The sequence below is a fragment of the Pundamilia nyererei genome, unplaced genomic scaffold, assembly GCF_000239375.1.
Source record: "Pundamilia nyererei isolate P.nyererei 1_Seehausen unplaced genomic scaffold, PunNye1.0 scaffold00773, whole genome shotgun sequence".
In the NCBI taxonomy this organism is placed as follows: Eukaryota; Metazoa; Chordata; class Actinopteri; order Cichliformes; family Cichlidae; genus Pundamilia; species Pundamilia nyererei.
The window spans coordinates 49,039-64,215 of NW_005188174.1; the positions used below are offsets into that span (position 1 = coordinate 49,039).

The 15,177-nt window shown below is 43.9% G+C and overlaps 1 protein-coding gene across 1 annotated transcript in view; it reads left to right on the plus strand.

Annotated features, from left to right (window-relative positions):
• Positions 1 to 14,360, plus strand: part of LOC102213466 (cadherin-6-like) — a 55,090-nt gene extending 40,730 nt beyond the window's left edge. The window contains exons 8-12 of the mRNA XM_005754949.1: positions 2,630 to 2,766; positions 5,033 to 5,154; positions 11,669 to 11,786; positions 13,788 to 14,039; positions 14,168 to 14,360. Coding sequence (XP_005755006.1) covers positions 2,630 to 2,766; positions 5,033 to 5,154; positions 11,669 to 11,786; positions 13,788 to 14,039; positions 14,168 to 14,169 — 631 coding nt within the window. The 3' untranslated portion in view covers positions 14,170 to 14,360. The remainder of the gene's footprint in view (positions 1 to 2,629; positions 2,767 to 5,032; positions 5,155 to 11,668; positions 11,787 to 13,787; positions 14,040 to 14,167) is intronic.
• The last annotated feature ends 817 nt before the right edge of the window (positions 14,361 to 15,177 follow it).

The following is a 15,177-nucleotide window of genomic DNA, read 5'->3' on the forward strand; positions in this document are numbered from 1 at the left end:
ATTTGTTTCTGTATTTATATATATGTGTATGTGTGTGTGTGTGTGTGTGTGTGTATATATAACAATTCTGTAACTGTAACTTCGGTCGTTGCTGTGCTTTTTTTGGAAATCGAATTTCCCAGAGGAACCCACCCGAGGGATTAATAAAGTTCTATCTTATCTTATCTTATCTTAAATAACTGAGTTATTTTTACACATCTGCCAGCATCTGGCCAATTCACCATCCCAGTATGCCCGATGGCCAGCTATGGCCGTGCCATCAGTTAACCCTTCGCGTCTCAGCTGTGGCGCGTGTGCCCAGGGTTGCCAACCCCTGAACTGCAGAGAGTGGAGCAGGCAGCAGTCTCTGTCGATCGGCTAGAACAGAAAATCCAGTCCAAGTTATTTCGACACTAGAAGACAGGTGAAGTACTACCTACAAATGATAACAATTTATTACTTTAAGATGAAGAAGTAAACCATGTTCCGGCTGTGTGAAGTGCGGCTAAACTACTGCATCTATGCAAGCACCTGCTATCTAAGCAAAGTCAAATTCAGTCAATTACATTTCTAAATATAAACTTTCTGTAATACCTTTATGTATTCCTGGCAAAACAGTCGTACAGACTATAAAGTCCATAAGCTGGTCTCCAGCATGTGATATGTGCTTCTGAAGAGCCTGATTTATTTGTTTTGGAGATTATGTATCAGAATTTCAGGAGCAGGACCACGCCTCCAAACACGCTCCTTCCTGTTGTCATCTATATAGGTTCCTCCAGTTCTGCAAGCTGTTCATTCTCCTTTACGTGCCCCTCCCTCCTTGTTCTCAATTCTTTAACTTCTTCATTTCTATTTAGTGCATGAGGATCTTCCAGGCCCGGGAGCCGTCGCCAGTCCCCTTCAAGGCCTTCCCCAAACTGCAGCTCAATTCATGTCCAAGCTTCACCTTTACCTACTAAAATGCTGTCAAACCTCAAATGAGGACGTGGGCCCAGCGAGTGAATTTAGAGATCCCATTCCTCCCTTTCATTTACGCTGCACAGCTACCAGAACTTAAACACTTAAACAACCACCCGGAACGTTTTACGACGTTAGAAAGTTATCTTTTTGACACACACAAAATACAACTAACTCCCACGATGCCTCCTGCAAGCAGTGGTCTACAGGAGGGCTCATGTTGCTCCTTCTGTAGGCTTCTGGCATTAAGACCCAGCTACCAGACATTGTCCCTCTCCAGCTTCCTCCTCCAGGGTGGGGTAACCCTATCCCAGGGTAGGGTACACTGGTCCCTTGGTCTTATTTTATCTATAGGGTTTGGGTGGCAGCCAGTGCTGCCCGATTCCCATCTATCAATGCTGGGTAGTGTCTGAGTTCGAGAGATAATGGCTAGATATAGTCGGACACACCTCAACACATGGCTTGGTCTCTGGAACCAGACTCTGTTCCAGTATGAAGTTGCCCACAGTGAGAGGCGACAGACAAGAGTGGGCAAACCACAGTGTGTACAAAGCGACAGCATGTACGAGAATACAGATCAATGATCAAATTTATAATCGTATCATCAGATCTGGGGCCATGAATTATGGACAGCTGAGTAAAGAGAGTGCCTGAGCTGTCAACTGATCACCACTTGGTGGTGAGTTGGATCAGGGGAAGGGGGAAGATTCTGGACAGACCCGGCACACGCAAACATAAAGTGAGGGTGTGCTGGGAAAGTCTGGCAGGCCTTTGACAGCACCTGAGGGAGGCTGAGGACTCTGAATGGGGACTGTGCCTGTCATGGTGGTAATCCCCAAGCCAGACATCACAGGACAACAGAGGTGAAGAGAGCCGTCAAGCTGAAGGAGGAGTCATTGGGCTTGGTTAGCTTGTGGGACTTCGGAGGCAGCTGATAGGTACCTACAGGTCAACCCGACTTGGGCGGTACCCGAAACAAAAACCCAGGTGTGGGAAGAGTTCAGTCAGACTGTGGAACAAGAATTTTAGATAGCCTTGAAATATTTTTAGCAAATCGTCAGGAGACTGATGAGCGGAAAGCAGTGCTCCAGTGACACAGTGTACAGTGGAAGTGGGCTGCTGGTGACTTCAGCTGAGGATATAGTCAGGCAGTGGATAAAAGACTTAACCCCACTGACACACCTTCAGTGTGGGAAGCAGAGTCCAGGGACTAGAGGAAAGACTCGCCCATCAAGGAGCGAGGCCACTGAGGTAGTTAACCACCGGTCGGGGGGGTTCCTTGAGTTCCTGTTTCTATGGCAACCAGTATTTGTTATTCACCGCCAGAAGTTCAGAGACTGCCGGAGAAACATTTGTAAGTAATACAGCGTATAAACAGCAGGTTCGGGCTACTGGTACAGCAGCATATTAACACTGCTGTGGGAGCAAAATAAGCTTTTGCAGCAGTTCAGGCACAGACTAATGCAATGTTTATTGTACCTTTAGTTGCTTTAAGATTTTGAATTTTAGCACATCTCCACAGTGTGACACTTTTTACCTGGTTCCCTCCGTCAGAGATTGATCCATTATGCTCCCTGCTGCGCTGGCTTCTTGACAGGGCGGCGCAGAGAGGAGGAGGCTATAGGTCATCCCAACTTAACGTGACCTGACTCAACTTAACGTTTTCTCACCTTCTCTCTGTCTCACTTGTTAGTTACTCCATCGACCGCCGCACTGACAGGGGCCACCTCTTCAACGTCTATCCGATGAATGGATCTGTGTTCCTGCTCAAAAGCCTGGACAGAGAGACGACTGCATGGCATAATATTTCAGTTGTTGCCACAGAGCTGAGTAAGTCCAGCAGGGTCTGGGACTGTCTGCACTGCTCATGTGATATATTGATAAAGAGTAAAACTGTTAGAGGAGAGGCAGTAGAGCACAGTCTGCCATGGAGGGGTTCAACAACAAGAATCAGACCCCGGAGTATAGCACACTGAATGGGCTGATTGGAAGTTAAACCACAAAGTTTGCACATTTACAAATAAATGAACATGTTGCTCTCATTTTAATGGAGAGAGATAATATCTAGAAAAAACATATTACACATTACAAAACACTGAAAGATGAATTGCATGTCATTGGGTGAAATAAATATTCGATGCCCAAACAAAGTATGACTTAGTACCTGGTGGAGAAAGCGTTGCTGAAAAGCCCAGCGGTAAGATATTTTATGTAGTTGGCCTGCACACATGTCAGGAGGGGTTTTGGCTCACTCCACTTTACACTCTCTTAATACTTTATGTTGCTTGGCTGCTGCTTAGCATTTTCCATAAGATTGAGGTTTGGAGACTGGCCAGGCCCCCCCATAACCTTAATGTTAGCCACTCATTTGTCTTGGTTCTATATTTTGAGCCGTTGTCATGCTGGAAGACCCATCCATGACCTGCCTTCAGCACTGTGGCTGAGGGAAGGAGGTTCTCATTGCAGATTTATGGTACATGGGACTGTCCGTTGGTCCCTCTATCCTGTGGCATTAGTAGAAGAGCAACACAACACTTATTCCTAAACCTTCTCTGAATCATTTAGATGTTCAATGGCAAGTTTAATACAAGCTCTGTTTTCTTAAATCTATCTGCAAATTGGACAGATTGCATTTTATGAAAAAACATTGACAACATCAACAACATTTAGTCTAATCAGCAGTTGCCACATGATTATCTTTATTGAAGTGATGTGAGGGTGTGAGTATTTAAAGGTTGTTCTGTTATTCAAGATGGCTTCAATGTCAAAATGTAGCTTTTTCATTGGTTCCTCCCAAATATTTTTTAAAACACTGATCACAAATCTGGCCATTTTTAAAAATCTCTTTTCGTATCCAAAGCTTTCTCCTTTTTAGAACTCAAAGAAATGTGTTGCCCTTGCCCGAACCAGTCCATTTACCAGCTCCCATGCCTGTATATGTGACATCTTGAACAGGGGGACCTTGCGGGTACTATTATAAAATGGCCTGCATTTGTATAGCGCTTTTCTAGTCCCTAAGGACCCCAAAGCGCTTCACACTACATTCAGTCATTCACCCATTAACACACACATTCACACACTGGCGATGGCAGCTACATATTATAAGACATTATAACATAGCCTCCGTAAAGCACACAGCATCATCAAGGACCACAGCCACCCAGCACATCAGCTGTTCTCCTTGTTACCGTCTGGCAGACGTTACAGGTTCTGTCTGCTCGGACTACAAGACTTTGAACAAGAAAAACAGTTTTGTTTTTACCACCGTACGACACCTCAAGCACAACACTTAAACACACACAACACAGCACTCAGAAGCTACCTGCAGCTTCACAAGTACTCTGTTTAATCTGCACTGGTCACTCCACTTTATTGTCATTGATATTTATATTTAAAAAGTGCAATACTGTAATTTTCCGCTGCTCATTCCTGTGCAATGTCCCATCTGCCCTCCCGTCATATTTCTTTTCAAGATTTTCTCATTTAATCACTAGTGTACATATATTTATATTTATATATACATATATATTTAGTCATCTTTTCTCTTTTACCACGTCTCTAATATTTTGCTCCTTACTATTTTTCTATTATTTTATTTTATTTTATTATATTTTATTGTATTTTCTCCTACTGTATCATGCTGCTGAGTGACTGCTGCTCGTCAAACACATTTCATTGCAATGTTGACCCTGTGCTAACTTGCATATGACAAAAAAAATAAAACTGAAAACATACCAGTGGTGTTCTTAGTGACTGCAGTCCCAACTGTGAGATTGTTTTAAGTGTATTCTCTCTGAAGACACAAGTGTAGAAATATCGCCCACCTGCCCCGTTCAGTGTCTGTTATAGATGATGTCTTACAGAGTCTCACTTCTGACCATGGGAGGACTTTTAAAATCCTCTTCATGTTTTTCTTTAGTTTTGATCAAATGTTCACCTTCTCTCTATATGCTGCACTGGATACAGCAGAGATGACAATAAAGTTTACTTTGAATATAAGCTTGGTGAAGCTGTCACATACAGACGGTTGTGAAAGTACTGGAAAAGTTTCAAAACTCCAAAGTGACAGATGTTTTTGTGCTTTCTGTGCCTCCAGATAATCCCCGTCAGAGCAGCAGCGTCAGTGTCTACATCCGTCTGCTGGACATCAATGACAATGCTCCCATGTTTGCCACTGTGTACGAAACCTTTGTCTGTGAGAAAACCAAGGCTGGCCAGGTACTCGCATACTTCATGTGTTAGCTCACTGTGTGCTCTGGTGGCATCTTACTGACTTCAAAGCCTGATTAGAGCAGAGCGGTCCCAGAGCTGTATAAAGACTAGTGACTGAGCATCCAAAATGACACCTTACAGCTCTGCCTAATTTTTATATAAAACAGATGTTGCTATAATGATGGCACCCATTGGTTAGTGTGTTGTAATCTGACTGTGAAACAAAGAACGGCTACAAACCTGAGACTAGTGACTGTCACAACGGGACTGAACGGACTCATGCACAGGCTCTGAATTGAGAACACAAGAATCTTTATTCACAGCAACACCAGGTGATCTATTTACAAAGTGGGGGAATGACGGGCTCCGGGGATCCACACATGAACGGGGGGAAAGACGCTGGAAGTCCACACACACTCCGTCCATGCTCCACGCCTCACGCTCCTCCTCATACTCCACAGAAAACACGATAGCTCACTCCAAACCTCACACACTCAATCGCTCAGGTAACACAGGGGTCGGTCCAGGGAATCTGTTCACAGAAACACGAAGGGAAGATCTCTGGGAAAACACAGGAGTAAACTGAGCTGGGTTTACACTGACGAGAGTCTGCAACGGTCCAGCGACGAGAAACACAGAGCTGCCATCTTATAAAGGGACTGGAACACTGTCGGGTGATGAGCCACAGGTGTGTGATTGCGACCAGGTGCGTGGGCCAAGGGCAGGAGCCCACGGGTGAGCTCTGCCCAGGCAGAGGGAGGAGGGAAAGAGAGGGAGGGAGAGAGCAGGAACAAAAGCAAAACAAACACATGTAGCCATACTGAGCCGAGCGGGTAGGCACAGGGTCCCTGACGGTGACTGAGTGACTGGTTTCATCAGGAAGTCTTCACTAAAGCCATAAATCGAAGGGTGGTTTTCCCCCTGCTCTCCAGAACAGAGGCGTCAGTCACTTCTTCATCTTTGCCTCAGTCTTTTGTACACAGTCTGTGGTTGTATTTGAACAAAGACTGAGATGGGGCGCTGTCTTGGCTCATGTTAGCTGCTAGTAGTGGAGCTTGAGTGATTGTTGTCAGTGTGATGATCACAGCAGCAAAGATGCCCCTGTGTGCACACAGGTGTCTTTTCACTCAGCCATCTGACTATTTCACACTGTTTTCATTGTTAACAACAGACCAGGAAGCAAACGCACAAGAGAAGAGCAGACAATGACAACAAGTCAGCTATTTCATTACAACCTGCTTTAAACGCAGAGACATTCTCTGATTAACCTGACGGCAGAGGAGATGTAGAAAAGCTGCTAGTTGTTACCTCAGGTGACCCAGCAGGGCTGCACTGAAAGGAAACATGTATTAGATTTGAAATAAACACAACAATCAGGTACAAGCACTAAAATAGGCTCTGGCTCCATAGTTATGTCCTATTGTAGGGCTGATATTCGGCTTGTGTTGAAGGGATTGATTGGGGCGTAACGTTTAAGCAGTTTTCATTTGTCAGTCCTCGTAACAATCACTGCATGCACACTGTGTGCTTGTAGCTATCGAGTAAGCTTCTTCAAAGGTCCTTGAATGTGAGCACAAAAAATAAATGCTGGTTGTGGAATAAAATTTAAGTCACTAAAGTTTCTACTCTGAAAGCAAGTGACAGAAAAATACACATTCAGATCGTGACAGGTTTTAATAACTGACTGGGTGGAAAAATCACAGACACACCTCCTTTCACATGTTTCACATGTTTTCTGTTTAAATGATGAACATTTCACAGACAGTCATTTTCATGTTGACCTCTCAGTACGACTGAGATCAGACGGTGGGCTTGTTTACAGTCTGCCTCATAATCAGAATGATGTGTCGGTCAGCAATGTTCAGCAATATCAGATGTCTCAGCTGCAAGTGACAGGAAATAATTATTTAGGCCCAGTTCATGCTGCCAGTTAAAGTGAGGCAGCGGATCCTTAGCGTGCCCTTGGATGGTAACAGAAATGTGATGAGTGTTTACACTGTCCAGATTTATCAGCTGTTTATGAAAAATGGCAAATTCTGGAGTCGGTCCTGTAGGCTGCTGATAAACACATAACCATGAGTGCAACACACAGACATGATCCTCATAACAGGCATGTTGTATGACACTAGCTCAGTGTGGACCGGCCTCCCAAACCTCTGAGAGGTTGTGCTAGTCTGCCCAGAGCAGGTGGCACTGTACTTATGTGTAGTGATGGGCTTTTATGAGTAAATTGCAGGACATGAAAAGTTCCAGAAAGGCTAGACTGAGCACATAATCCCCTTTTAGCATAAAACAGAAGAGCACTGTGATTGCATGAAGTCAGCTTTTATTATGACAGCAACATTTCACTGGGTTTGATCAGTAAACATGGATAATTATAAGTAATAACTTGTTTGGAAGCACTGGTGTCCCCAACCACCACACTAACTTTAGCATTTGGTATAGACTTAGTGTGTTTTCTCAACAAAAACAATGAAATTGAATGTTTTATGCAGCACTAGATGTAACTGTACTACTACACTCAACATGATTTATCACACAGTGTGTGTATCAAATGTATTAGTGATTAAAGTGTGATAGCTTAAAAGTGCACGTAAGGCGTGTGCACATTTCTGCAGCTGAGAAACTGAGCACTAGGATTCTTCTTTAAGCTCATGTGCCATATTGTACATCTAACATCACACAAGAGTTAACAGGGTCACAAATCTGTATGTGCCCACACACACACACACACACACACACACACACACACACACACACACACACACACACACACACACACACACACACACTCTAAGTATAACACAACAAATCTAGATCCAAGTCTCCCACAAAGTTGATTCTGTTCATCTGGACGTTTTTAGTGGAAGAAATGTTTTGTGACTCATTGAAGTGACGTCTTCAGTCTCAGCTGACTGCAGGTTTCAACCTTATAAACAGGACATTTGTATAATGACTGAAACCAGCACCACTAAGGAACAATGGGCTGGGAGGTCATTTTAACCCACTTTGGTAAAGACTGCCTAACGCTAGTACATGAGTACAAGCAAACAGCTTGGCTGGCTACAGGAGCCGCCTGAGATTCAGCCTCACATACAGAAGATGCAGGATTTACTCCTACAAGTCTGCAAATGAGCTCATCAGTTAAGAGCATCCGAGCAACTAAAATCCTCCAGATTTTGCTGCCGCTGGTCCTCTTACAACTCTGGGGTTCTGCCATATTTTCGTCCTTTAATCTCTCAGCCTATTCATCTGCCCATCAGTGTTAATCATTGATTTTTGTTCCACACAGATCCTCCAGTGCTTCCCTCAGACTCTTTGCTGTATTTGTTGCACTTGTGCATGTTTGCAGTACTGCCACTAATCTGTAGTAAACCCTTTAATCTCTCAGCTAGTAATTCTCATTCAAGAAAATAAGACTAGTTAAACAAAATACCTACATGTAGTCACAATAACTAACTGCACCTGTGAATCAACAGCAGTTACCCAGGACCAACACATATGGGTACACACGTGTGTGTATATAGCTTTATGCAATAAGACTACACGCCTTTGGGAGTCGTGGGTTCCACTCCCCAGTAGGGCGTCTGTATGCCCCAGTCCCAAGTGTGATGGGAGAAGGATCGTTGGTGTCAGCGGAACTGAAAGATGGTCTTGGTAACTGGCTACGGAGGATCCATGTTTCAAGCTTGGCCATGATCCTGAGTGAAGTACCCTCTGAGAACCTACTAGATGATGTGAATGCAGCACCGAGACTAACCAGCTTATCTAACAAGTGAAAGAGACATCGATTCACTGATCTACAGCAAGGACATTGGAATGTCATTCAGATTGGAGAAGTATAGTCAGATGGTAACGAAGAGAGGAAAGGTAGTCAGAACTGAGGGGATCGAACTACCAAAGGCAACAGTGCAGACATCGAGGACAGCTACAAGTACCTGGGAATCCCACAGGCAAACGGGAACCACCAGGAGGTCGCTAGGAAAGCTGCAGCCACCAAGTACAACCATTAATCTGTATGAAAGCCTTTAATCTCTCTGCTAGTATTTCTCATTTAACAAAATAAGACTAGTTAAAGAAAAATACACACATAAATACACACATCTCTCAGCTGACTCCTCAGGACCTGCCTGACCTGCAGAGGGTCAGGCAGGTCCTGAGGAGTCAGCTGAACGGTAAGAACAAGATCCAGGCTACCAACACCTACACACTGCCCATGATCAGGTACCCTGCTGGGATAATAAGCTGGCCAAAGGTGGAGATAGAAGCCGCTGACATCAAGATGAGGAAGCTCCTTACCATGCATGGAGGGTTTCACCCCACGTCCAGCACCCTGAGGCTGTACGCTAAGCGGAAGGAAGGGGGCCGGGGACTGGTGAGTGTCAGCACCACAGTCCAGGATGAGACAACGAACATCCAAGAATACATTGGGAAGATGGCCCCAACTGACCGAGTGCTCAGTGAATACCTCAGGCAGCAGAAACTAAAGAATGATGAGGAAGAGGAGAAACCATCATGGAAGGACAGGCCCCTGCACGGTATGTACCACCGGCAGATAGAGGAGGTGGCTGATATCCAGAAATCCTACCAGTGGCTGGACAAAGCTGGACTGAAAGACAGCACAGAGGCACTAATCATGGCAGCACAAGAACAAGCTCTGAGTACAAGATCCATAGAGGCTGGGGTCTATCACACCAGGCAAGACCCCAGGTGCAGGCTGTGTAAAGATGCCCCAGAGACAATCCAGCACATAACAGCAGGGTGCAAGATGCTAGCAGGCAAGGCATACATGGAACGCCATAACCAAGTGGCCGGCATAGTGTACAGGAACATCTGTGCCGAGTATAACCTGGAAGTCCCGAGGTCAAAATGGGAGATGCCCCCAAGGGTGGTGGAGAATGACCGAGCTAAGATCCTGTGGGACTTCCAGATACAGACGGACAAAATGGTGGTGGCTAACCAACCGGACATAGTGGTGGTAGACAAACAGAAGAAGACGGCCGTAGTGATCGATGTAGCGGTTCCCAATGACAGCAATATCAGGAAGAAGGAACACGAGAAGCTGGAGAAATACCAAGGGCTCAGAGAAGAGCTCGAGAGGATGTGGAGGGTGAAGGTAACAGTGGTCCCCGTGGTAATCGGAGCACTAGGTGCGGTGACTCCCAAGCTAGGCGAGTGGCTCCAGCAGATCCCGGGAACAACATCGGAGATCTCTGTCCAGAAGAGCGCAGTCCTGGGAACAGCTAAGATACTGCGCAGGACCCTCAAGCTCCCAGGCCTCTGGTAGAGGACCCGAGCTTGAAGGATTGTCCGCCCGCGGGGGCGAGAGGGGAATTTTTAAAAATGCATTTGTATATCTTGGTCTTGATACAATAGCACTTAGTTTAAAGAGCAGGCAGTTCACACACGCATTAAAGGTTATTTGACAGAATTATTATTACATGCACAGCATTTTTATCCCACATTATAAGACCATATGATTCTAAGCTTGTAACAGTTACAAGCTTAGAATCATTTATAGAAACAAATTATCTATCTGCCCTGCTAGAACATTGTATATCTGGAAGTTTAAGACAATATAGACCCTTCCATTCAATGAGGTCTCCTTTTCACACAGAAGTAATAGAACTCTCTATTTCACTATTAGTATATTAACATGTTATATGTTCATTCAGTATGTTAAACCCACAGCACACGTTATACTCATAGTTTTTGAATTGGTTTCAGCCTGAAATTCATCAAAACTGCATGAAGCTGTGTCTGCTTCTGTTGCCTTACACCGATTCTCCACCCAAAATCTATCTTTGGAGTATGAAACTCTCCGACCCTGCAGACTTGTAAGGTAGCTGTGGAACGTTGGTGTCATGCTGCTACACAGTGAACAGCAGCTGTTCTCAGATTGATTTCAGCTACAATGGATGTCAACAGTGGCAAGTGTACACTGTTGGATAAAACATATCAAAACCAAGAAAAGTCTCAGATTACAGCTGTAGAATAATCTCCTCTCTTCATTGAAATTCTCCACATGAAATTTCCCACTCATGGGACTAATAAAGGTATCTTATCTTATCTTAAACTCGGTGTGATCCTACATTTGTTGTTTTCCTAACATAAAGTTAAATACTCTGCTTTTGTGTCCTGCTGTTACATTTTCAAAGCAGGAAGCAGGTATGTAGCTACATTTGAATATAAATTGGTGAGTAAAGACATTAGAATACCAAAAAGAAAACAGCTTACTTCCAAAGAAGGAAAGGTTCATTAGTGCTGCTGTTAAAGTGTAAAGCAGCAGCAAAAGTCTGAATGGAGGTATCAAGTATTTGTTTTATTTGTTGTGTGTGATTCGGTAAGCTAACCACTGTTTCCTGTTCTTTTTCAAAGTGCTGTTTCGACTGCTGTTGCTGACAGAGATATTGATGTAGCACAGGCTGCAATGAGCCTGATCTATCTAAGCTGCTCACTTTGGCAGCTTTACAGACTCCACCATGATGCTCGTGTTGATCAATGTTGATGTCTCTGGCAGCGGATCCAGACAGTGAGTGCTGTTGATGCTGATGAGCCATCATCCGGACACAAGTTTGCCTTTAGTCTGGCTCCAGAGGAGACTCACCACAGAAATTTCAGCGTCAGAGACAATGGAGGTAGGTGATCTGACACAATTATTCAAACTTGATTCTTGGGTATTATTTACTTAAATTGCATGAAACAAAAACTAAACCAAAATATTTTAGTAATGTAGGAAAAAATGCATAAAAACAATTTAAACGAATATAATGATATTTTTGCCTTAACTTGTTACTGATGAAGCATTTCATTTTCTTATAACAGTTGAAACTGAGAGACATACAGTGTAGGGCTCCTTGGGTTAGCCGCTCAGTCTACACCGAGGACCAAATCATATTTGTTCTGATTACTGTTCAATCCACATTGCAATTATGTGAGTGCACCAAAGAGCTTTACTTGACATGCCCACATCTGCCTCTGCCTCGGCTTGAGATTGATGGTAGCTGGGTGAGCATCTATCAATGCAGCACAGGTTGATTGATGTTAATCGTAGATATACATTTGAAGAGATGCTGCTCTTCATTGCATGAACACAGCCACCACCAGGGGAGCCAACTCAGATAATGCACGTACATCTGTTGAAGCAGAGGTCTATACTGACTTCATCATAACTTACTGCATTTTAAACCAGTGTTTAAATGGTTTGACTTATAACCCTTTACTCGAAACCATAATTCAGTCAGGCAGCTCATACTTGAATTGTTTTTGGCAGAACACAATTAAAGTTTGGCACCTATCATTCACAGCTTTTGAAATACGCATACAAATTGTGAATAATTAAATACCCCCATGAGGGTAGAGATAGATATCAATGTGATGGAGAGGCCAGCACTGCAGGGAGAGGTGGGAAAATGTGCAGCTTAGATCAATGTGAAGTTTTTCTATCATTTTACACAAACGTTCTGATCAGATCAGATCTGGTGTCTGGTTTTGTACAATGAAACTTTTGACAGCAGTCTTTTTCGCAGCTGCATATTGAATAAATGAAATAAACAGAAGAGAAAGGACCAGTGAGGTTGACCTATATACAGGCAGCACACAAATGCTGGTTTTCCAGTGAGTACAGAGCTTGTATTTACAGTGAATAAAGGTGACAAACATGCTACTGCTCAAAAAGCTCTGAGCATGGTGTGGTCCAGTCTTGATGGCAATCGCTCCCAGAAATCGCACCAACGTCAGCTCACCACTTACCGTCTCGTGGAATCAGAAACTTGCACACAGGGACAAACAGGTGAATACACCTCCCAAAACTCCGTAGGCGATGCTAGATGAATGGGACCAACTGCTTACCCTCTGTGGATGGTAGGAGAGGAGGCTGGTAGCTGAGTGAGATTTCGAAGGGGGAGAGGCCAGTGGCTGCTGAGGTCAGCAAGTTGTGGGCGTGTTCGACCCACGCCAACTGGGAGCTCCAGGGCTCCAGGTTTGGGGCAGGGATGATGGTCGTAGCAGGTGGGGAGTGTAGCCTCTTTCAGTGACCTACTCACGCAGTGAACACTACTGCCAGTTCATGTGCACATGTGTTTAGGGCACGCCCTGGGATCCCATCCCCACCAGTTGACTTCTTGATGTCGATGTTAAGCAGGTTCCACTTAACCCATTAAACCAGTGGCAGCACCTGTCAGATTCACTGGTAGGAGTGTGAGCGATAACGGATGGGTTGTTCAATTTGCATTTCATATTTTCTTGTGGCAGCAGTAATCCCGCCGCTCTGCAGCTTTTCTACAATGTCATATCATCATGTGGTCAGAGATTTTAAAAAAGTATTAAACACTTTTCTAAAAACAATAAAGAGTTATCTTAAAACAGTTCATCAGAGATATTTATTTAATTGTCAAACTTTTTGCACTATGATTATCTGTCCATCTGTCCCTACGTTATAGCTCCTTTGGCCAAAGTTGTAAAAGAGATTCCTGTCCATGCTTTGTTTTAACAGTGAGGGAGAACCTGTTAGTAAGGCCTTGTTGCACTCACATTTCTCCTTGCACCCTGGTATCAGTGTTTTTCAACCTTGTATTGTGAGAGCACAGTGTCACGCTGCAGGCCATGCTGATCTTCTAACAGAACCGTCTCTAACTTAGACAACACTGCTGGCATCCTGACTGGCCGAGCCACCTATAGCCGCCTTCACAAGAGCGTCTACTTGGTTCCTGTGGTGATCACCGATGATGACTACCCCATGCAGAGCAGCACTGGCACACTTACTGTGAGGGTTTGTACCTGTGACCATGAAGGCAACATGGAGCTGTGTAAACCCGAAGCTCTGAGTAGCTCACCTGGCCTCAGCACAGGAGCCCTCGTTGCCATCCTCCTCTGTGCCATCATACTCCTCTGTAAGTATGACTGGATATGCAAACAGATGTATATCCTGTATTTATATATCATAGTTGTACCATATCATACCATCTTAGTCCTTCCCCAAAGTGGAGGGCTGAAGAATTTTCAGTGACTTTGTTTACAGGAACACTCTGTGATTTCATCCGAACATTGAGATTGAGAGCGGGGGCAAACAAAAACCACTTACAGTTTTGGTGCAGACACAATTCTTTTCCCCGGAGACACCGTTCACTGTCCTTACAAGAAAACTCATAATGATCAGAAGTTGTTGCTGTAAAGTTAATATAGTTCAAAGACAGACCACAAGGCGGCACTATCTGTGTCTAGATTAAGATGTGAAGAAGAAGCAGATATACAGGTATGAGAGCTAGAAAGTGGTGGTATACAGTTGTTCTTCCTGCAGGCTAAGAATAAATAAGAAAGGCATGTAGCAGACCATAAAATGACTCATTCTTCATAATTAAGGAGACAAACAAAACAAAACTGTGTTTGTTGCTGTAGCTCAGGAGACAGAGCAGGTCAAGTTTGGCGATTTGATCCTTGGCTGTCCAATCTACATGCCAAAATATCCTTGGGCAAAATACTGACTCCAACCTCATCAACTCCCATCAGAGTTTGAATGTTCGAGGAAAAGCACTTACAGAGAAAAACATAAAAGTATGTGAATGAATGTGGGCGAAGTCAGAAGAACACACACTGGGCACTAGGGCTGGGTATCGTCACTGATTTCTAGAATCGATTCAATTCCGATTCACAAGGTCCTGAATCGATTCGATCCACGATTCGCTTTGAATCTGGGAAATTTTGACAGTCAGAAATATTATAATTCAGATCAGCACATTTACATATTTTTGTATCTATAAAAAGAAAGCTGACACTTTCCAGACTTTATAAAGGTGTGAGCGTCACAGCAGAGGCCTTTGTGTCAAAGCAGCTGAAGATAAAACACAGAAAAACATGGAGGTGATTTTCCTGGCCTGGATTTTATAAAAATATTCTGCAGTACATCAAAAACGAAAGAAAACCACTAATCAACATATGAACATCACCTCTGAAGTTACAGCGGTTTGATTAGAGACACAGCGTTTTGCATTTTGCATAATTTTAAAAAGTTTAAGTTTGTTCAATATTGAA